This window comes from Tribolium castaneum, chromosome 2, assembly GCF_031307605.1.
Source record: "Tribolium castaneum strain GA2 chromosome 2, icTriCast1.1, whole genome shotgun sequence".
Lineage (NCBI taxonomy): Eukaryota > Metazoa > Arthropoda > Insecta > Coleoptera > Tenebrionidae > Tribolium > Tribolium castaneum.
The window spans coordinates 1,252,803-1,277,754 of record NC_087395.1 but is presented as its reverse complement, the minus strand read 5'-3'; the positions used below and the strand labels follow the sequence as shown (position 1 = coordinate 1,277,754).

The window sequence follows — 24,952 nt, the reverse complement described above, 5'->3', positions numbered from 1 at the left end:
TCATTATTTTAAAACCAAGCGAAAAATTTGAATTTTATTGCTTAAAAATTGTTTTTTTATTTTTATATTATTTCAACTATTTCAAGTGTGGCTTTATTAGAATTTTAGTTTTGAGTTTAGTTTCAAGTGTATAAATTATAATACTGAAATTGCTACAGAAAGTTTCTCTGCTCTTCTCTTCATTTTTCTTCTCTCATTTTCTCTATATTTGAATTCGTTATTTTTTTTAGATTATATTTTATATTTTTATAAATTCATCTTTCGATTAGTTTATAAATTCTTTTCTTGATTCTTCTTCTATATTCTTTAAATTTTCAGTTGGATGCGTCTTTTAAAATTTTTCTATAATTTTGCGTAAACTTTTTCGAAATTATTATATAGCATGGTTTTTGTAAAATTCGTTTCTGATTCTCTTCCAAAATTGTTTCTGAAATTTGGATCTTCAGACTCATTTATAAATTCTATTGAATCTAGAACTTAGAAGAATTTAGAATTGTTTAGACTCAGTTATATATTCTTTTGAATTCTTTTGTAGGTTATATTAAAAATTATTTTATAAATACATTGGCCGAATTCACTTTTAGATTGTATTCTGTTTTTTTTTTCATAGTTTTGTTTAGAATTTTTTAGATTATTTTGTAACTTTATTTTTCTTAATTTGGAATCTTTTTTGTAAACTTTTCTTAAGATTATTCACTGATTCTTTTGTAAAGTAGTTTCTAAATCCGGACTCTTCTTTAGGTTCCTTGTAAAATTTGCTCTAGATTTTGTGTGGCGGCTAACCTGTAATCACATTTTTTATAAACACTTCTATATTCTTCAAATTCTCTTTTTAGATTCTATTCTGTTTTTTCTAGGTTATTTTTTAATTTTTATTTTTGTTATTTTTTTAATTTCTGGACAAAACTAAGCATTCTAAAAATCAAGCTGACCAATTTTAAAAATAAATTTTCTTCTACTATTATATCAACAGGATATTCAACATTTTTTAAACAATTTTAAAATTCACCATACTTTTAAATAATCTCAAACGGTCTAAAAGTTATTCAAATATTCTTGTATTTACCTAAATTAGCATATTGTATATATTATTTGGATCTGAAAGGTTCATATTTCCGCCAAGCTTACTTATTTAAAAACTAAACGACATCATAAGCTAGAATTTTATTCTTCGCAAAACAAAACAAGACATAGTGATAGAAATTTTACTTGCATATTTAATAGAAGTGTCAAAATCTAATTTGTTGAACAAAATTTTTGACGTTGTTTCTAAAGCACAATTTGCAAAAACGCTTTTTTAATTTTAATCAGCATGTAAGATTTGATCATATCATGTGATATATCATTGTAATCAGGAACAAAAAGACTTCAAAAATACAAGTTTCATATATGGCGTTCATAAGAAAAACCTCAGTGGTGTGATGTAACCCTGACATCAATAACGCTTTGGAAGTGGCGATAAATTTAGATATCTTGTAAAAAAGGGTTTGAAAAATGTTCAACTTAAAAACGTCTAATTCTTTTGGTTTTCGTTTAAAAAAATTAAACCGAAAATTACAAATTTCCGTTTTTTTCTAATAATTCAAAAACTAAAAGCGACACATCAAATTTTCTTGCAGATAATTGTTTGCCCTAATTTGACCGACTTTGCATCTCTTATAATAACCGACATCCCTATGGTGGAGCTCAAAAAACGGACAGCCTGTAGAGTAATTCTAAAATCCAGCATCTTTTATAAATACTTACTTAAATTATGCTTTATAATTTTATAATTACTTCGTTTACATTCTTCTTTTTGTTTGAAATAATATTCTCTAAACGTTTTTTACATAATTTTAGAATTTACCGTGAATTCGAATAATCATAAAACTAGTCTAAAAATAAGTTCTTTAAATATTCTTGGAATTTACCAAAATTGTGATTAATTTATTAGGTTGGTAATATCTCTAACTTTTTTTATTTACATATTTTTTCTTTATTGTTTTTATTTATGTTACTTTTTTTGACTCGTTTTTAGAACATACCTTAAAATACGTTTGAAACAGTTTAAAAATGTAAAAATTTGGAGATATCGAATTCGAAATTTACATTAATTTTGGTCAATTTCTAATATCTTTTTTTTGTTTAGAAGTTTTTCAGGCTGTTTTTTACCATTGTTTGCGGGTTCTTTAGATTCTTCTTAAGGTTCTCTATTTTTTTTAAAGCCGTTTATAGATCTGAAATTTGGATTCGTATTCTTTAGCTTATTTAATAAACCGATGTCAAATATTTTTTTTCTTTAGATGCTTCTTTGTAATTATTTTCTTCAGTCTACTTAAAATTCTTTTATAAACGCTTCTCTTTTTTTACATTCTCCAAATTCTTTTTTATATTCTGTTTTGCGTCTTCACAATTTTTCTATGTAGGTATAATAGTTTCGTTCTTTTTTCAAAATTTTTCTTAAGATTCTTCTCTGATTATTTTCTAAAGTTGTTTCCTGTTCTTATATCCAGCTTTTTTATAAATTCTTATCTAGATTCTGCTTTATATTATTAATTTTCAGACTGTACATTCCCTCTCTATTTAAAATAATAATCTCTAAACATTTTTTACATAATTTTAGAATTCACCATGTTTTCGAATAATTATCAAACGGGTCTAAAAATAGTATTATTCAAATAGTATACTTAGAATTCACAAAAATTGTGATTAATTCATTAGGTTGGTCATATCTCTAATTTTTTTATTTTTTTTTGTTTATGTTACTTTTTTGACTTTTTTCTATAAATATCTTAAAATGCTTTAATTACAACAATCGCCAAACGTAAATTGTTTGAAAATGTGAAAATTTGGAGATATCGATCTCGCAATTTGTTTACAGGAAACTGTCAGTACATTGTGGCCAGTTTTCGATACTTTTATGAGCAAATCGAGCAAATCGGCCCATTTGGACGCCGTCAAGCAAGCTGTGGTTATCCTCATGGGTTCCTTAGCCCGTCATTTAGACAAAGACGATGAAAGAATCAAACCTATAGTTTTACGACTTATACAAGCACTATCAACACCTTCACAAACAGTCCAGGAAGCAGTTGGCAATTGCTTACCACCTCTCATACCATCAGTAAAAGACGAAGCTCCTGGTTACATAAATAAATTACTCCATCAGTTATTAAAAGGCGATAAATACGGCGAACGTAAAGGTGCAGCTTACGGTTTAGCTGGAATAGTAAAAGGAATGGGAATTCTCGCTTTAAAACAACACGATATTATGACAAAACTAACCGAAGCAATCCAAGACAAGAAAAACTACAAGCATCGAGAGGGCGCTTTGTTCGCCTTTGAGATGCTTTTCCACATGTTGGGCAAACTTTTCGAGCCGTATATTATCCACGTTTTGCCGCATTTGTTGCAATGTTTCGGCGATACGAGTCAATATGTTCGTGCAGCTGCTGATGATACGGCCAAAGTTGTGATGAGTAAACTGTCAGGACATGGAGTCAAGTTGGTTTTGCCTTCGTTGCTCGATGGCTTGGAACAGGATTCCTGGAGGACTAAGACAGGTTCGGTTGAGTTATTGGGTGCTATGGCGTATTGTGCACCCAAACAATTGTCCTCGTGTTTGCCGAGTATTGTACCAAAGTTGATTGAAGTGTTGAGCGATTCGCATATGAAAGTACAGGAAGCTGGAGCTGCGGCTTTGAAGGTGATTGGATCGGTTATACGAAATCCGGAAATTCAAGGTGAGTGTTTTGTTAAATTAAGTTAGCAACATTGTTTTATTTATCGCATAAAAAAACAGGATTATTTTGGTGATTTTCGGCGAGTTTTACGTTAAAAAACAAAAATTTACAATTTAGGAACGAATATATTTTTCATGTTTTTTCGCTCTGTTTTACTGAAATTTTATAGAAAATAATTTAACTTTCGAAAAAAGAAAACGATGTATTTTTCTTATGTTGGGCGTGTTTTGCTGAGATCTTACTTTTGACTTTCTGATTTGAAAACGTATTAAACTGGTCGGAACAAGGCAAAAAAATATCTCAAAAATGTGTAAAAACAATACTAAAAAAACGTAGTTTTCATTTCTTACGTTTTTGGCTTATTGTTGATACTATTTTTGTGAAATAATTTCGTTTCTGGTTAGAAAATCAATTTAATTTGGGGGAGAGTGTATCGTTTTAATTCCAAAAACGTGTTATCTTGATTTGGTCAGTCGATTCTTTTATTTTAATTTTTTAATTTTAATTTTGATTTAATAATTGTTGTCTAAAGGTAAACTAGGAAATCGCAAAATTTTATTAATTCGATGCTTTTTCGATCAGTTTTGGCACAAATTCACAAAAGAAGTTTGAAATTTTTGGCATATTTTGTCGAAATTATTCTCAAAATCGAAGTAAATCAAGCAAAACGTAATTGGTGATTTTTCAGAACGTTTTCTTAAACTTTTATCTCAAAAAAAGTACTAAAACACAAACTTTGATTAATTTAAGATCAAACATAATTATTGGCTGACTTAACTTATTCTTTGATATTTTTGGCTCTATTTTACCGAAATTTCTAAAAAAAGTGAGAATTTTATTTTAGAACATATAGAAACGTCTTCGTTTGAAGTTTATAGTTTTTCGAGCAAAAAAACGAGCTTTTTTTGTAATGTTGGTCGTGTTTTGCTAGATCTTGCAGAGTAAATGCGCTTCTGATTTAAAAACGAATTATATTGATCTAAACAAAGCAAAATAATATCAATCTTAATCTATAATTGTAATTTTTAAGCTATTTTTAGTGATTAAAATTTTGCAGTTTAAAGATTTGAAATTGGTAATTTCAGTTTAGACCAATGATTTTTGAAATAATTTTTCTTAAACGGACCTAAATAACACTAAAATTTTGATTTGTGTTGGTTCTTTAGTAAATTTTTGAGAAAATTTTCAAAAAAGTATACAGCTTTAACCTCTAAAACAAATTAAACACTTGAAACAACCTTCTTGATTTAGTAAACCAGTTCTTTTTTAATTTTTAATAAAAAAACTGAGTGATTGCTAAATATATTAAATTTTATGATTTTTTGCAAAATTTTACAATAAAAACTTGGAAATCGTAATTCAAAGACAAAAGTAATAAAAAGCACTATCTTTGACGAAAGTTTACGTTTTTGGCGTATTTTGTCGAAAGTTTTCTCAAAAACGGGCTAAATCAAGTAAAACATGCCAAACTAGTAACATTTAATTTCGGCCTAAATTAGTGATTTTTTAGGTTGTGTTTTTATCTAAAAAATGTGCTAGAACACAATTTTTGGTCTGATTTAGTAAATTTTTGTCTTTTCTTTTGTTTTGTAAAATAATTGTTGCATTTTTAGTTAAGTACGTGTATTGGGTAAAATGTATTTGTGAACTTATTTGATATTTTCCCGCTTGATTTATTTAACAAAATCTTATACAAAAAACCTTGAGATGTTCAAAATACAAAATTCAAAATTTGTTTATTATAAGTTTTAAAGGTGAAAATAACACTTCTTTGACTAAATTTTGAGGGTTTTTGGCTTATTATTGTCGAAATTTTGCTCAAAATCGAGCGATATCAAATAAAACACACTAAAACAACATCTAGTTTAGTGATTTTTTGGGTAGTTTTCTTACAATTTATTAAAAACGTTCACTTTTTATTTCGAAAGTCGATTATTTTATTCTTAAATAAAATTTTGGTCTAATTTTATGAATTTTCGGCTTGTTTTTAACTATATCTAGCGTCATAATTTTATTTCGGCTTAAAAAGCTAATTAAATTTGGAAATTTTTAGCGAATTCTCACTTTAAATTGAAAACTGAAACGATCTAAGCAAAAATAAACAAAATAAATAAGTTTTTAAACTGCTTAAAATGACATAATCTTTGATCTAAATTTTTGATTTTTCCTAAGTTTTGGTGAAAGTTAAATACACTCGAAAAAGGCTTAATTTGATGTATTTTTTATTTTTATAAAATATCCGCGTTTCTGACAGAAAGTCAAAATTAATGTGGTGATTTTTGCGTTTGTATTAACAAATAATTATCACAAAAACATAATATAAAACAAAAATATAATATCGCGGAAAAATTGTTTAGCGTAGGAGGGCTAAAAAACAGGATCATTTTGGTGATTTTCGGCGATTTTTACGTTAAAAAACAAAAATTTACAATTTAGGAACGAGTATATTTTTCATGTTTTTTCGCTCTGTTTTACTGAAATTTTATAGAAAAAAATAAACAAAATTTAATTTAACTTTCGAAAAAAGAAAACGATTTATTTTTCTTATGTTGGACGTGTTTTGCTGAGATCTTACTTTTGACTTTCTGATTTGAAAACGTATTACGTTTTTGGCTTATTGTTATTATTTTTGTGAAATAATTTCGTTTCTGGTTAGAAAATCAATTTAATTTGGGGGAGAGTGTATGGTTTTAATTCCAAAAACGTGTTATCTTGATTTGGTCAGTCGATTCTTTTATTTTAATTTTTTAATTTTAATTTTAATTTAATGATTGCTGTCTAAAGGTAAACTAGGAAATCGCAAAATTTGATTAATTCGATGCTTTTTCGATCAGTTTTGGCACAAATTCACAAAAGAAGTTTGAAATTTTTGGCATAATTTGTCGAAATTATTCTCAAAATCGAAGTAAATCAAGCAAAACGTAATTGGTGATTTTTCAGAACGTTTTCTTAAACTTTTATCTCAAAAAAAGTACTAAAACACAAACTTTGATTAATTTAAGATCAAGCATAATTATTGGCTGACTTAACTTATTCTTTGATATTTTTGGCTCTATTTTACCGAAATTTCTAAAAAAAGAATTTTCTTTTAGAACATATAGTAAACGTCTTCGTTTGAAGTTTATAATTTTTCGAGCAAAACAACAAGCTTTTTTTGTAATGTTGGTCGTGTTTTGCTAGATCTTGCAGAGTAAATGCGCTTCTGATTTAAAAACGAATTATATTGATCTAAACAAAGCAAAATAATATCAATCTTAATCTATAATTGTAATTTTTAAGCCATTTTTAGTCATTAAAAAAATACCTCTAAAAACTTACTACATTGGGAAACCGCAAAAATAATAAACTATTTCAGGTTTAATTTATTTATGAATTTTCGGCTTATTTTAACGTTATTTTGCAGTTTAAAGATTTGAAGTTGGTAATTTCAGTTTAGACCAATGATTTTTGAAATAATTTTTCTTAAACGGACCTAAATAACACTAAAATTTTGATTGTGTTGGTTCTTTAGTAAATTTTTGAGAAAATTTTCAAAAATGTATACAGCTTTAACCTCTAAAACAAATTAAACACTTGAAACAACCTTCTTGATTTAGTGAACCAGTTCTTTTTTAATTTTTAATAAAAAAACTGAGTAAATGCTAAATATGTTAAATTTTCTCAAAAAAAATTTTTTCTCAAAAACAGGCCAAATCAAGTAAAACATGCCAAACTACTAACATTTAATTTCGGTCTAAATTAGTGATTTTTTAGGTTGTGTTTTTTAATTTATGGGGAATAGCTTAGTTTTTATCTAAAAAATGTGCTAGAACACAATTTTTGGTCTGATTTAGTAAATTTTTGTATTTTCTTTTGTTTTGTAAAATAATTGTTGCATTTTTAGTTAAGTAAGTGTATTGGGTAAAATGTATTTGTGAACTTATTTGATATTTTCCCACTTGATTTATTTAACAAAATCTTATACAAAAAACCTTGTGATGTTCAAAATGCAGAATTCAAAATTTGTTTATTATAAGTTTTAAAGGTGAAAATAACACTTCTTTGACTAAATTTTAAGGGTTTTTGGCTTATTATTGTCGAAATTTTGCTCAAAATCGAGCGATATCAAATAAAACAGACTAAAACATCTAGTTTAATGTTTTTTTGGGTATTTTCTTACAATTTATTAAAAACGTTCACTTTTTATTTTAAGTCTTAAATAAAGTTCTGGTCTAATTTTATGAATTTTCGGCTTGTTTTTAACTATATCTAGCGCCATAATTTTATTTCGGCATAAAAAGCTAATTAAATTTGGAAATTTTTAGCGAATTCTCACTTTAAATTGAAAACTGAAACGATCTGAGCAAAAATAAACAAAATAAATAAGTTTTTAAACTGCTTAAAATGACATAATCTTTGATCTAAATTTTTGATTTTTACTAAGTTTTGGTGAAAGTTAAATACAATCGAAAAAGGCTTAATTTGATGTATTTTTTATTTTTGTAAAATATCCGCGTTTCTGAGAGAAAGTCAAAATTAATGTGGTGATTTTTGCGTTTGTATTAACAAATAATTATCACAAAAACATAATATAAAACAATAATATAATATCGCGGAAAAATTAATTGTTTAGCGTGGGAAGGCTAAAAAACAGGATCATTTTGGTGATTTTCGGCGATTTTTACGTTAAAAGACAAAAATTTACAATTTAGGAACGAGCATGTTTTTTTCGCTTTGTTTTACTGAAATTTACAAAAAAATAAGATTTAATTTTAAAACTTTCGAACAAAGAAGATGCTAAGATCTTACTTTTGGCAAAAAATTTCTCAAAAATGTGTAAATACACATCATTTTAATTTGGGGAAGAGTGTATGGTTTTAATCCCAAAAACGTGTTGTTTTGATTTGGTAAATCGTTTTTTTTTAAATTTTTGATAATAATTGCTGTCTAAAGGTAAACTAGGAAATCGCAAAATTTGATAAACTCGATGGTTTTTCGATCAGTTTTGGCACAAATTCACCAAAGAAAATTTGAAATTTTTGGCATATTTTGGCGAAATTATTCTCAAAATCGAACTAAATCAAGAAAAAACGTAATTAGTGATTTTTCACACCGTTTTCTTAAACTTTTATCGCAAAAATATACTAAAACACCATCTTTGGCTAATTTAAGATCGAGCATAATTATTGGCTGATTTATTCTATGATATTTTTGGCTCTATTTTTCCGAAATCTTACAAAAAAAGTGAGAATTTTATTTTAGAACATGTAAACAATGTCTTCGTTTGAAATTTATAGTTTTTCGAGCAAAAAACAGCTTTTTTGTAATGTTGGACCTGTTTGTTTAAACAAAGCAAAATAATATCAATCTTAACCTGTAATTGTAATTTTTAAGCCAATTTTAGTGATTAAAAAAATACCTCTAAAAACGTTGGACAAACGCAAAAATAATAAGCTATTTTAGGTCTAATTTATTCTTGAATTTTCGGCTTATTTTAACGTTATTTTGCAGTTTAAAGATGTGAAGATGATGATTTCAGTTACACAGCTTTAACCTCAAAAACAAATTAAACACTTGAAACAACCTTCTTGATTTAATGAACCGTTTCTTTTTTAATTTTTAATTAAAAAACTGGGTAAATGCTAAATATGTTAAATTTTATGATTTTTTGCAAAATTTTACAATAAAAACTTGGAAATCGTAATTCAAAGACAAAAGTAATAAAAAGCACTATCTTTGACTATCAAGTAAAACATGCCAAACTAGTAACATTTAATTTCATTCTAAATTAGTGATTTTTTTAGACTGTTTTTTTTTTAATTTATGGGAAGAAAGCTTAAGTTTTTATTCGTAAATTTTTGTATTTTCTTTTGTTTTGTGAATAAGAATTGTTGCATTTTTAAATAAATGTTCCATTTTGAAAGTAGGTATTCTGGGAAAAGGCAAAATTTGATATTTTTTCGCCTGATTTAACAAAAATCTTTTACAAAAAATTCTGAGATGTAAGTTTCAAAGGTGAAACAACACTTCTTTGACTAAATGTTGAGGTTTTTTGGTTTATTTTGGTCGAAATTTTCCTTAAAATCGAGCGATATCAAATGAAACGACTAAAACTATATCAATTTTGATCTAGTTATTTTGGTGATTTTTTATATTGTTTTACCAAAATTTATCAAAAAAGTTTGCTTCTTGCTTCCAAAACATGCATAATGCTCGAAAATTTTAAAATTTTGGTCTAGTTTGGTAAGTCTTCGTTCTTTTTTTTGAAATTTCGCACAATTTTTTCGTTTTTTTATTGATGGTAAGTTTGGAAAACACAAAATTAATACTAAAATTATTGACTTCGAATTTTTCAGTTTGTTTTAACAAAATGTCACAAAAAAACCTGAAATCTTATTTAATAATTGTGTTTGGCAAAGTTAAAAAGCACCAACTGTGAATTTTGAATTTTTTGGCTTATTATAACGACGAAATTTTGCTCAAAATCTAGATAAATCAGGTAAACAACCCAAAGTAATATTAATTTCATAAAAAAGAGGTTTTAAATCATCTTAAAATCGAAGAAGGAATAATATTTGTAATTTGGTGATTTTTCATCTAGTTTTACTAAAATTTATTAAACAAAATTTACATTTTACCACGAACTTGACTCAAAAAAATAAATATGTAATTTTTGGCTCAACTCGCCTAAATCTCGCCAACTCGACGAGATTTTATTTTATTTTTGAATTCACTTTTGACAAATTTTTACTTTGTCGCTTCTTTTTTTGTATCTCTTTTTCTTATTCTACTGGCTGGTCCAGCCCAGCTCCCGTCTTTTGTAACTCAGTTATTACTTAAGTTAGACTTTTGATATTTTGTAGACGTCATTTATACTCTGAGACGTATTTCAGGAAAATATTTTTGATTATACTGAGTGTCCCAAAAAAGTATGACGTCATATAATAATAAATTTTTTAATGGCATGCTAAAATTTTTTAGTGCTCATTTGGATGCTGTTCTAGCTTTTTACATGTTCCTAAGTTTTTTTTAATCGGTTTAGGGATTACAGTTAAAAAAAAACAAAAAAAATCGGTTTTATTGTCGATTTTTTTCTATAATCAACTGTGTAAGAGCCGTCAGGTTGGCCTTATCATAAATAGTAATTTTTTTGAATTAAGGTTGGTGTAATTTTTTACCTGGAAAATTCAATTTACAAATTTTTCAAGTTGGCTTTAGTTTAAAACACGTACAACAACATATCTAGTTATTTTAGACCACCTTTAGATTAACGAATTAACGATTAACACTAATGTCCAATTTTCAAAAATGTCAAATTTGTCGAATACAGCCAGTTTCAAAAGTGGTTGAACATGAACTTTTAGGGTAATATAGTCTGGTCTTTATCAGAATTTTGACACTGACAGTTGATTATTTAAAAAAATGAACTACACCTTAAGTTTTTAAAATTAATAAAAAATAGAAACGGTGCTTTTCTAATGACATTATTACTAGGTACGTGATGAACAAGGTCTGACAGACTTATTAATTAAGTTTGATTCATCTGAATTACTACAGAGTGTTTACAATTTTTTTTTCAAAATTTTAAAGTTTAGAGTCTTTTATTTTGCTTATTTCAAATGACAACTCCTATTCGTTTTTATATTATTCGATGCAGAATTAAAAAAGGAACACATTTGGAGTTATTTGCCAAAAACGTTAACCATGAACGACTTTTAATCATTAAAATTAAGTAATTTGGTAGAATGGTAAAAAAATAAACAAATTGAAAATTAATTGTAAACACCCTGTAGTAATTCAGGTGAACCTAACATAATTTATAAATCTTTTAGTACTTGTTCAACACGTTGAAAAAAACGTTGCTTCTATTTTTTATTAATTTTTATAACTAAAGATGTAAACCTTTTTTTTTTGGTTTTTATTTTTTTAAATAATCCCTAAACCGATTTAAAAAAAACTTTAGGGACATGTAAGAAGCTAAAAAGGTATCCTAATGACTACAAAAAATAATAGCATGCTTTTAAAAAAATTATTTTTATGACGTCATATTTTTTGGGACACTGTACAGGGTGCTCAAAAACTGGCGCTCCAACTCAGTGGTATGTTATTGAGAAGCAAGTGCAGATTACGGGAAAAATGTTGAAAAAATTCCTAAAGTCATATTTTAAAAAATCTGGAGCTACAAACTTATTGTGTTAACTTCTTTAGTTTTCATTATTTTATTATGTTCTTATGTTTCATACCAGGTAATCGTTCCGTAACAAAACGATGAATAATTATTTTTAAAATTACTATAAGGTTTTAGCAGTTTTTTTAATTAAAAAAAATTAAAATTTATCCAAAAAATCACAATGTGTAGATGAGCCAACACTGGGAATTATTTCCTAGGAAACCGTTCGGAAATTCGGAAATAAAATTAACTAGATGCCCTCTGGTGATGACTTTTGAACTATGTCGAAAACAGTAATGAAATTTTCGTAATTCCACATTTAATTGACATCTAATAAATTGTTTAACAATTTTGCGTGTATAGTGTTAATTGCTTACATTGGAGAGAATCACTTTAAAAGTACGTGGTGGTAAATACTAGCTTTGACTTTGGTTCTGCGGTTTTTTGTGGTATAAAGTGCTTATTGTTGGAATTTAAAAGTGGATAAAAAGTGAAAAAGATTTAAATTTTCATTACAAAGTGTTATCAAACAGTTGTCTAATTAAAGACTATAATAATGGATCACGGCGAACACAAAGTTGGGCTCAAGAAACCAGTAAATTAGTGAAGTTTGTGAATTTTTGGTTAGAATTTTTCCACTGATAAAATCATGAAATACTTCGATAAATCAACAAAACTACAATTAAGATTAACAACTGCTAATACACTTAAACGTAAATTATGCCAAAAGGTAGACTTTTCAATGTCTTTGTAATAATTTTTCAATAAAGGAAGTGAACCAAAAAGTCATTCGTTATTCGTGTTTTCCTCGTCATCTCTAATTTGTCAACATTCGTTTCTTCCACCAAAGATACAATAGTCATTTCGCATTGGCAATGTAATAATTGTGAAGCCTCAAAATTCGTCCAACGTTTAAAATATCCGAATAAACATTTTCCCGCCATTTATGGTTACTGTTTTCGACCTAGCTCAGTAGCGCCCCCAACGGTAACTTTACTTCCGAATTCTATTACGATCATGACTGTTAAACAACGTTGCCACATATCATTTATCTAAAATCCGTTATTTATCACTAACTTTAATACTAAGAATTTTTTTACTATTTTTACCTTTATATGTAACCAGTTCTCTACCACACACCATTGAGTTGGTGCGCCAGTTTTTGAGCACGCTGTATAATCAAAAATTTTTTCCTGAAATACGTCCTAGAGTGTAAATAACATCTACAAAATATCAAAAGTCCAACTTTACTAATGACTGAGCTACAGAAGACGGGAACTGAACTGGACCAGCCTGTATTTCCCCCAAAATCGAACTAAATACTCTGGATTACAAACTGCTTTTTTCTTACAGCCATCGTTCCCGTACTACTCAAGGCCCTTCAAGACCCCTCAAACAAAACCTCCGTGTGCCTCCAAACCCTCCTTGACACCCAATTTGTCCACTTTATTGACGCCCCATCCTTGGCCCTAATAATGCCAGTAGTCCAACGTGCTTTCATGGACCGTTCGACCGAAACGCGAAAAATGGCCGCCCAAATCATCGGCAACATGTACTCACTGACCGACCAAAAAGACCTCCTTCCCTACCTCCCGACCATTATACCCGGCCTTAAAACCTCTCTCCTGGATCCGGTCCCAGAAGTCCGCAGTGTGAGCGCTCGAGCTTTGGGCGCAATGGTTCGAGGAATGGGCGAGTCGAGCTTTGAGGACTTGCTGCCATGGTTAATGCAAACACTAACGTCTGAAAGTAGTTCAGTTGATCGTTCTGGAGCTGCGCAAGGTCTTTCCGAGGTGGTTGGTGGTTTAGGTGTTGAGAAGTTGCACAAGTTGATGCCGGAAATTATTGCAACGGCTGAGAGGACTGATATTGCACCGCATGTCAAGGATGGATATATCATGATGTTTATTTATATGCCGGTGGTTTTTACCAATGATTTTACGGTGTATATTGGACAGATTATTAATCCGATTTTGAAAGCACTAGCCGATGAGAATGAATATGTGAGGGACACCGCCTTAAAGGCGGGACAAAGGATTGTCACTTTGTATGCGGATTCGGCGATTTTGTTGCTTCTGCCCGAGTTGGAGAAGGGACTGTTTGATGAAAATTGGAGGATTAGATACAGGTAATTATATCAATTCTTCCAATCTAACATCATATCTAGCAGTTGCCCGCGGCTTCGCACACCTGTCCACAACTATTTCGAAAAGCTAATAATTATTCGTATGAACTATATTTTATTGCTTCTTTTTTGGTGCATACAGCACAGTATGGAAGCTTTAACTGGAATAAAATTGATAACTTGGATATTGGCGTTTTTTGTAAAAATCTACTGTTTGGCGCATATCGGTATTGTTCGTTAATGTTAATGTTAATGTTAATGTTTTATTGATGTTATAAATACAAAGTATCTTACATACGTCACCAAGAAAAGAAAAGAAAACAAGAAAATACACTTTAACCGTTTACAAAAGCAGATAATAATAATTATATAAGAAAACTTAGTTAAGATGACATTTTACAAAAATAATTACTGAATTCATCAACAGAGTAAAATGCCTCTTGTAGCAGGAAAGATTTAACACAGTTTTTAAAAGCCTTGAACTCGAGGTTTTTATAGGTGTCAGGTAACATGTTAAATAATTTAATACAGTAATAACTTGTGCTGTTTCTAGTACGTGATAATCGCAGAAAATTTGGTCTGAGTAAATGCCGGAATCTGGTGGAGTATGTATGATCAAACGAATCATATTTGTTTAAGTTTTGATGAGTATATAGAAGACATTGCAAAATATAAGTGCAGGGAACCGTTAAAATTTTGAAGTTTCTGAAATATTGACGACAGTCACTCTGATAGTGACAGCCAGCAATAATTCTGATACATTTTCTTTGTATTTTGAATAATTTAGCTGTATGTGGCGAATGACCCCAAGCAAGGATGGCATATGAAAGAACACTGTGAAATATGGCATGATAAACTGATAATAAAGTTTTAGTCGATAAGGTAGATACCAACTGCCTAAACAAGAACAATTTTTTAGAAAGTTTAGTAACTAAGTAGTCGCAATGAGTTTCCCAAGTCAATCCACAATCCAGAAAAACACCTAACAGCTTAATATAAGAAGGGGTAATAAATGATTTGTTTAAGGAAAAAATAATTTCTTGAGTTTCATCTGCTCTCTGAAATGCACAGCCATTCCTAACTTTTTTGTATGTGAAATGACATATCGTTTAAAAGATCGCTTTCCAAGCAGTAGAATTTACTACCTATTTTCTAAATATATATTTTTAGAAATGAAAACCTAACACCAGTGATATAAATTCTTAGGTATCATTCAAGTTATTAATTTTTTTTCAATTAAAGGTTAAGGTTAACCTAATTAAGAACCTCTTTATATACCACATTGGTGGTACTATAATTTCGAAAATGAAGATTTTTTATATTTAACCACTTTGGGGCTGGAACTTCCAACAATCTAGAAACACGCTTTTTTTTAATTTTAACCAAATGCTCAAATACTAAATTTTATTAACATAACTTTAAAAATTATGGATTCTAATGTTTAACTTTTTTAGGGGTGGAATTCCTAAAAATTTTTATTAAACACTTGTTCTTTATTTTATTCCGAAAATTTAAATACAAATTTTCATAAACATATTATTACGAATTTTTATGTTTAATCTCCATATGAGGTAAAATTTCCAAAAATCCTGAAAAACGCTTTTCTTTATTTTTAACCGAAGACAGATATACCAATTTTTATTAATATACCTTAAAAAAGGACGCATTTTTTTATATAACCCTTTTAGGGGTGGAATTTCCAAAATTTCTAAAACACTCATTTTTCATCTTTAAACGAAACCGCAAGTACCATTTTGCATAAAAATAAAAAAAACAGATTTTTATACAAATTCCATCCCCTGTTTAACCCTCCTGTGAGTAGAATTACCAAAACAACTAAAAGTCTACATTTTTCAACGAAAGCCTAAATATCAGGTAAAAAAATGACGGATTTTGATATTGAACCCTTTGGGGGTGGAATTTCTAAAAATCATAAAACTTGTGTTTTTTTATTTTTCACTGATTGCCCAAACACCAATTTTTATAAATATAAGTTCAAAAATGACGGATTTTTACATTTAACCCCCTTAGGGGTGGAAATTCCAAATGTTCTTAAACAACGTTTTTCATCTTTAACTGGAAACTCAAATATTAACTGCATGGATACAAAGTAAAATTTATGGATTTTTATACAAATTCCAACCCCTGCTCAACCCTCTTGGGGTCGGTATTTTCAACTAAAATACGTGTTTTTTCACTTTTCACTGAAAACCCAAATACCGACTTTAATCAATGTAAATTCAAATGTTACGAATTTTTATACAAATTTTAATACGTTATTTAACCCTCTTAATGGTTGATTTTTCGAAAATCCTGAAACACGTTTTTTTTAATTTTCAACAAAAAGCCCAAATATTAATTTTCAAGGACATAAGTTCAATGGACGTTAAAAAATGACGGATTCTCTAAACTCTAATTCTAAATTCAACTCCCCATTTAACCCCTTTAGGGGTTGATTTTCCAAAAATCCTGAAACACGTCTTTATTTTTAACCCAAAGCCCAAATACTAATTTTCAAAGATATAACATAAAAAATGACGGATTTTTATTCAAACTTTAACACCCTATTTAACACTTAGGGGGTGATTTTCCAAAAATCCTTTCTTAGTACACCCCTACGTTACAATAGCTATCTACTGTGAAAATTTCAGGTTTCTATCCTGAGCCGTCTAGGCTGTGCGTGATAGGTCCGTCAGGAAGAGCAATTTTATATATATATAGATGAGTCTGTTCTTTTCCAACGAACTTAATTAAAATTTTTTTGACAAAAGCTTAGTTTTTATCTCAAACTCTTGAAAATAATTGGATCAATTTATGGCTTATTTCAACGAAGTTTTCGGCTTGTTTTACTAGAGTTCCTTTATTGGGAGAGTTGGGACACTGAACGTCAAACCGAGCCAATTTTGTATTATGTGGATAAGGTATATATTTCTATCCTTTTTTATCAAAAATTTTGTTAGTAACTTATGTCATAGGTTTATGTCGAAAATAATTTCAAGCTTATAATTTTTGTCAAATGCATAAAATGACATAATTAGGTCAAATTTAACCAGGGACGTAGGAAACGTAGAAATTTTGGGATTACTATTTAAAAAAAGAAAATAATTGAATACCTCCCAATATTAATGTTCACATTTCTGAAATTTTTCCATATTTATTTTAATATTAAATACATAACTTAAAACATACTTCAATGCTAAAAATGCTTTTCTTTCAGTCACAATTTTTAGTTAAACATCTCGTCCCAAAAATTGGTCATCAAGAACCCTTCATATTTCTCGTCTTTTTAAATTTTCCAAAAAATGATATTGAAGGTGTTCTCGTATGAAAAACGTAAGAAAATCGTGAATTCCCAATAACTTTATAATTTGAAACAGAATCTAAAGTTCACGTAGATGCTAAAGGCGGCCAAGCAGCGACAGGTTCAACTTTCCTGAAAATGAGAACCAATTTTGGGTTCAAGTACCTACGTATTTTATAAATGCATAGAGAAATTCCCAAAATCTCATAGATTTTCTACATAATATTATTTAGACAATCCACTTTTCTAAATGCTTGTTAATAATAAACGGAAAATTTGGCAGGAAAGGTTCAATTTCTCTCTCTCTTCATCGCTGATTACCATTTCTTAAAGTTAAGGAAAAAATGTTTATGATGAAGAGTTTAGACGTAAAATTCTTGTACTTGCAAAGAAATCTCTTAATTTGGAGTTTATATAAAAAAACAGTGAATTGACGACGACTGCCAGTCTAAACCATTTCTAAACGCAGTTAAAAATTTAAAAAAATTTCACAAATTTATTTGACTTTTCGCCAAATTTCAAATGTAGCACCACTTATTTCTATCCCGATTTGTTTTTTTACTTGCAAAGAAATTTCTTTTAAAATTTGGAGTTCATATAAAAAAAAACAGTGAATTGACGACGACTGCCAGTCTAAACCATTTCTAAACGCAGTTAAAAATTAAAAAAATTTTCACAAATTTATTTGACTTTTCGCCAAATTTCAAATGTAGCACCACTTATTTCTATCCCGATTTATATCTATCCCGATGTATATGAAACAAAATTTCAAAAATTGACATTCAGTGTCCCAACTCTCCCGATATAGGAACTCTAGTTAGTACCAAAATTTGATTAACTTGTTTAAATTAAATTGTTGTAATTATCGACTTGTTTGATGATTTTTCGGTCAGTTTGAACAAAATCTCACCTTCGATTTTTCTTTATAAATTGAATAGTTGTGTGTTTTTGCTTATTTTTGCCGAAATATTTCAGTTCGGTGCAACTTCTCGGCGACTTACTTTACCGCATTTCTGGCGTTACCGGCAAAATGAGCACTGAAACAGCCAGCGAAGACGACAATTTCGGCACCGAACAATCCCACCATGCCATAATCAAAGCCCTAGGTGCTGAACGACGTAATCGTGTCTTGGCCGGTCTTTACATGGGCCGTTCCGACGTTGCACTGATGGTCCGACAAGCGGCTTTGCACGTCTGGAAGGTCGTAGTAACAAACACACCTCGAACTTTGCGAGAAATTTTACCAACATTGTTCGGTTTGTTGCTGGGTTGTCTTGCGAGCGATAGCTACGATAAGCGACAAGTTGCCGCAAGGACACTTGGTGATCTGGTGCGCAAATTGGGCGAGAGGGTACTACCGGAAATTATTCCGATTCTGGAAAGGGGGCTCCAGTCGGATCAAGCCGATCAGAGGCAAGGTGTGTGTATTGGTTTGTCGGAAATTATGGCTTCGACGTCCAAGGAGATGGTTTTGACTTTTGTTAATTCGTTGGTACCGACTGTGAGGAAAGCATTGTGTGATCCTTTGCCAGAAGTGAGGCAAGCCGCAGCCAAAACTTTCGATAGTTTGCATTCGACGGTTGGTGCAAGGGCTTTGGATGATATCTTACCGACGATGCTTAATCAATTGGTGAGTACTTATTTTTTTTTAATATAACAACACTTCGTTATCTTTTAATTTTATTTTAGTTAATTAGTTTATGATGGATTTGTTTATTGATGTTAAAAGTATTTAATTCACGGTTGGTCTGAACATGTTTTATGTTTGTAAAAAATGTCCAAGTCTAATCTCTGTTTTAATTATGCCTGGTACCTTTCTCATAGAATGTAGTAGTTATTCGGAAGTAAAATTACCGTTGGGGGCGCCACTGAGCTAGGTCGAAAACAGTAACCGTAAATGGCGGGAAAATGTTTATTCGGATATTTTGAGCGTTGTACGAATTTTGAGGCTTCACAATTATTACATTGCCTATGCGGAATGATTATTGCACCTTTGATGCAAGAAACTTATGTTGACAAATGAGAGATGACGAGGAAAACACGAATAACGAATGACTGTTTGGTTCACTTTCTTTATTGGAAAATTATTACAAAGACATTGAAAAGCCACCTTTTGGCATAATTTACGTTTAAATGTATTAGGACTTGTTAATCTTTATTGTAGTTTTGTAGATTTACCGAAACATTTCATGATTTTTTCAGTGGAAAAATTCTAACCTAAAATTCACACACTTCACTAATTTATTGGTTTCTTGAGCCCAACATGTGTTGGTTGTGATCCATTACTTATAGTCTTTAATTAGACAACTGTTTGTTACACTTTGTAATCAAAATTTAAATCTCTTTAACTTTTTATCCACTTTCAAGTTCCAACAATAAACACTTTATACCACGAAAAACTACAGAACCAAAGTCAACACTAGTATTTACCACCACGTACTTTTAAAGTGATTCTTTCTAATGTAAGTAATTAACACTATACACGCAAAATTGTTGAACAATTCATTAAATGTCAGTTAAATGTGGAATTACGAAAATTTCTTTACTGTTTTCGACATGGTTCAAAAGTCATCACCAGAGGGCGTCTAGTTAATTTTATTTCTGAATAGTAAAACTAAGTTAGCTTTAAAAATACTGTTACTAGCGATATCTGTCACTTATATATTAGCCAAAAATTAATTTTGGGTGCAATAATTAGTTTAATAATAGCAACATTTAAGTAAATCTAAGCAAACAAATTCTCATGTTGGTGTATCATGGAGACAAAAAGCCAAAAAGTTAGTGGAAATCATTTTGAACATCTTTTGTAGCATCGAGTATTTCGTGTTTATTTTTTTTTTAATTAAAACGTTATTTTTAACTTTTACTTACGTTTTGGTCAATGTTTAAACAGCAAAGAGCTAACGGTAGATAAAGACAACATTTCCAAGACTAACAAAATTTTCGAATTTTTTTTAAGTTTCGATTAAATTAAGGTATGCATGTGTCAAAAAAATTCTCTTCCCAAAAATATTAAATTTGACTCTTGTTGCTATTTAAAAAAATCAAGTTAGCCCTGTAACCGAAGAACAAATGGAGATAGATAGAAATTAAATAAACATCTGAAACGATAGAATTTTATATACTCTTAAGTATACACCAAATTTCAATAAACAGTTTTTATAATATTTAACTGTATCCATACTTTCTCGCGACCCTGTATATAAAAAAACACAGGAAATTCATTTTAACTTAACAACATAACATAACAAACGAAAGAGAAAATTACAGCTTTATGAGTAGTTTACTTATAGTTTTTTGTTTTCGTTTATTTTGTTTTTCATTGTTTGGTTCAAGTACGTATTTTTGTTCCTTTACAAATTTCAATAACAGTAATTTGATTTAATTTCTTGTCCCTTCTATCAAAATCATCTGCCCTTCCTGCATTTAAGAGCTGGCTACGGTCCTGAAATTTTTTACTTTTTGACAGTGAATTCTATTTTGTTGTTATTTGTATTTCTAGAACGACTCTGATCCCAACGTGGTCGAATGGACTTTAGACGGCCTCCGTCAAGTAATGGCAATCAAATCTCGCGTTGTCCTCCCTTACTTAGTACCTCAATTAACCGCCCCTCCCGCCAACACCAAAGCCCTCTCGATTCTGGCATCAGTAGCCGGGGAAGCCCTCAACAAATACCTCCCTCGTATTCTCCCAGCATTACAAACAGCCTTGGCCACATCTCGTGGAACACCAGAGGAAGCCCAACAGTTGGAATACTGTCAAGCTGTCGTTCTATCGGTCAGTGACGAAGTCGGTATTCGAACCGTCATCGACACAATGCTCGAAAACACACGAAACGAAAACGCCGATCAGAGGCGAGCCGCTGCGACACTACTTTGCGGTTTCTGTGCCAATTCAAAAGCACAGTATACAACTCATGTGCCACAATTGTTGAGAGGTTTGATACATTTGTGTACGGATAGTGATAAGGATGTGTTGCAAATGTCATGGGAGGCGTTGAATGCGGTTACGAAGACTTTGGATCCGAAGTTGCAAGCGACTTATGTGTCGGATGTTAGGCAAGCTGTGAGATATGCCATGTCGGATATGAAGGGGGCGCAGTTGTTGCCCGGATTTTGTTTACCCAAAGGTAGGTGGCAACTAATTTTTTTCAGTTTTTAAGTTTCTATTTCGGAAATTAAACCATATGTTCCATTGAGGTAAAATTATCGTGGCTCCTGGCGACCCCAAAAACACTGACAACATAAAAAATTCAAATTACGACAATTGATTATTACATTTATTAATAATACAGTAAATTTTAGAGTGTACGGTCCACGAAAAAATATATATTAAAGGTACTCATTCCCTATCGTTTGTTGGTGCTTTAAACAGTATCAATTAATAGTAGCCTTCATTAACAAATTAGAAAGAAAAGACAAATTTGTTGAATAGAAACTCTTTGACACTTAAAATTTTTAATACTTCAAAACCCTGAAATTAAAATCTTACAATACTTATAAGGAAAGATTTCTAATTTCTTTTTTTTAATTATACGTAACATTGACTTAATTTTGCAAAAGAATTAAAATTTTAAAGTTAAGGTCGATTAACACCTTAAATTTTGAAGCAAAGTTTAAAAAGTAAACTAAAATATTTTTAAAATAAAATGAATATTTTAAATAATTTTATATATAACATTTGAGATTAATATTTTGAACTCAAGACAACGCTAACTAATCGTATTTTCAATGTTTTAATATTGTTCTGAATGTTTTTTTTGTTCAACTTTGAGATAAAAAATTATTAATGCACTTCAAAAAATAATAGCTAATGTAATTTATAGTTTCAATGTGACATCTAATCATTGATAACTGTTTTACAATTTTATCAATTTTATTTAAAAAATAATTCGGTAAAATGCGACGTTGGCGTTTTTATAGTTTTGAAACTGCTAATACAATTTGAATACCAGAACAAAACTCAAAAGAAACCTATAAGAGACGTCAAAAGAAACTTTTAAAATACTAATTTGAAATTAAATAGAAAAGTTTTGAGATGAAATTTTTTTCGAGATGGTAATATTATATTATATCTTCAATGTTGCAAACTTAAATTAGTTACACTACTTTTCAGCACACTATCTAATTCAATATGTAATGTAATTTAATTTCAAATTTCGATGCTAAATTGAAACTTTTAATCACTTGTCTTTCACAGTTGGCAGTTTTGAGATTTTTTTTCACTGTTGCCAACTTAATCTAAGTTAAAACTTTTGATATTAAAACACTAAGTGTCAGTACATTTTTTTGCAAATTGGTCACATTAAACCATATTTTCAATGTTGCCAATTTAATTTAGTTTCAGCAAATTGTCAATACTGTCAATAATTGTCAGTACTTTTTTTGTATGTTGTTCACATTAAACCATATTTTCAATGTTGCCAATTTAATTTAGTTTCAGCAAATTGTTAACTAAATATGGAAGATCTACATCTTTTAATGTTTATATTAAGTCCTTAATTTACACACTTCATGGATAAAATCGCACTCGATATGGAATATTATATGTTTATGTTCACATAAACATTAACAACGAATTTCATAGAAAAAATGTTTTTACAATTTGTCTACATTTCCTTTACATTAAAAAAATAATTAATGAAAACATGGAATCATATTAAATTAAATAATGTGCTGAAAAGTATTGTAACTAATTTAAGTTGGCCATATTGAAAATATGATTCCAATATTGCCAACATAATTTACATAATTTATTTTCAATTTCGATGTTAAAACAAAAGTTTTAATCACTTGTTTCTCACAGTTGGCAACTTCGCAAAATATTTTCAATGTTGCCAACTTAACTTAGTTACAACTTTTGGTCTTAAAACGCTACTTATCCGTAGTTGCTTTAGCAGTTGGCCACATTAATCTACATTTTCAATGTTGCCAACTTAACTCAAACTTTTTAGTAGTCTTTTTTCAGCGAGTTACTTAATTTGAAAGATAAGACATCTTTTGTTTGTGTTAAATCCATAATTTAAGGATAGAATCGCACTCGATATGGAATATTTTATTACAATTATTTACGACGAATGTTTTCATAATTTTTCTACAATTTCTGACAAAAAAATACTTAATTGAATCTTATATTTAATGTTACCAACTTAATTTAGTTTTAGATATCAATATTAAAACTTGAACCGATTTATTCCATCATTTGTTTACGCGAGTTGGTTACACAACATCATTTTTTTTTAATGTTGCCAACTTTAGTTATAGCTGTTTTTTTTTAAATTCATTGTGGTGCATATAGCTAATCTGTTACCATGACAGCTATTATGTTAATGCTAATAACATGCTATTTTCACCACAATGGATTTTTAAATTAAAAAGTAGATATAGAATACTTTAGAATACTTATTTCAGCAAGTCATCAATTCAAGGTTGCCAACTTAATTTCCATGTTGTGAACGTAATTTCGATATTAAAACAAAAGTTTTAATCACTTGTTTCTCAGGATTGGCAACTAGATAATATTTTCACTATTGGCAACTTAATTTAGTTTTAATTTTTGGTCTTAAAATACTACTTTTTAGTACTTAATTTGGCAAGTGGGTCACATTAAACCATGTTTTTGATATTGCCAACTTAAATTAATTGCAGTACTTTTCACCACATTACTTAATTCAATACGGTCATAAATATTCAATGTTGCCAATTTATTTTACATGTTGCCAACTTAATTTAGTGTAGTAAAACGCAACTTTTTTAGCAAATTGGCCATATTATACCATATATTCAATGTTGCCAACTTAACTCAAACTTATCAGTAGTCTTTTGTCAGCAAGTTACTTAATTTAAAAGATAGACAACTTTTGTTTATCTTAAATCCATAATTCAAGGATAGAATTGCATTCGATATGGAAAATTTTAATACAACCACTCACGACGAATTTTGTAGAAAAAAATGTTTTCATAATTTTTCTACAATTACTGACAAAAAAAATTAATTGAATCATATATTTAATGTTGCCAACTTAAGTTAGTTATAGCTGTTTTTCTTTATTTAAAAATTCATTGTGGTGCATATAGCTAATCTGTTACCATGACAACTCATATTCAAGTCATCAATTCAAAGTTGCCAACTTAATTTCCATGTTGTGAAAGTAATTTCGATATTAAAAACGAAACTTTTAATCACTTGTTTCTCGGGATTGGCAACTAGATAATATTTTCACTGTTGTCAACATGGTGTACTTTTAATTTTTGGTATTAAAATGCTCTTTTTGGTACTTAATTTGGCAAGTGGGTCACATTAAACTATATTTTTGATATTGCCAACTTAAATTAATTGCAGTACTTTTTTACCACATTACTTAATTCAATACGGTCATAAATATTCAGTGTTGCCAATTTATTTTACATGTTGCCAACTTAATTTAGTGTAGTAAAATGCAACTTTTTTAGCAAATTGGCCGTATTAAACCATATATTCAATGTTGCCAACTTAACTCAAACTTATCAGTAGTCTTTTCTCAGCAAGTTACTTAATTTAAAAGATAGACAACTTTTGTTTATCTTAAATCCATAATTCAAGGATAGAATCGCATTCGATATGGAAAATTTTAATACAACCATTCACGACGAATTTTGTAGAAATAAATGTTTTCATA

At 29.3% G+C, this 24,952-nt stretch overlaps 1 protein-coding gene across 1 annotated transcript in view; it reads left to right on the top strand.

The window, feature by feature from the left end:
* LOC103314725 (stalled ribosome sensor GCN1) overlaps positions 1–24,952 on the top strand; it is a 63,846-nt gene that overhangs the window by 30,280 nt on the left and 8,614 nt on the right. The window contains exons 13-16 of the mRNA XM_064355226.1: positions 2,861–3,719; positions 13,222–13,996; positions 18,270–18,924; positions 20,797–21,424. Coding sequence (XP_064211296.1) covers positions 2,861–3,719; positions 13,222–13,996; positions 18,270–18,924; positions 20,797–21,424 — 2,917 coding nt within the window. The remainder of the gene's footprint in view (positions 1–2,860; positions 3,720–13,221; positions 13,997–18,269; positions 18,925–20,796; positions 21,425–24,952) is intronic.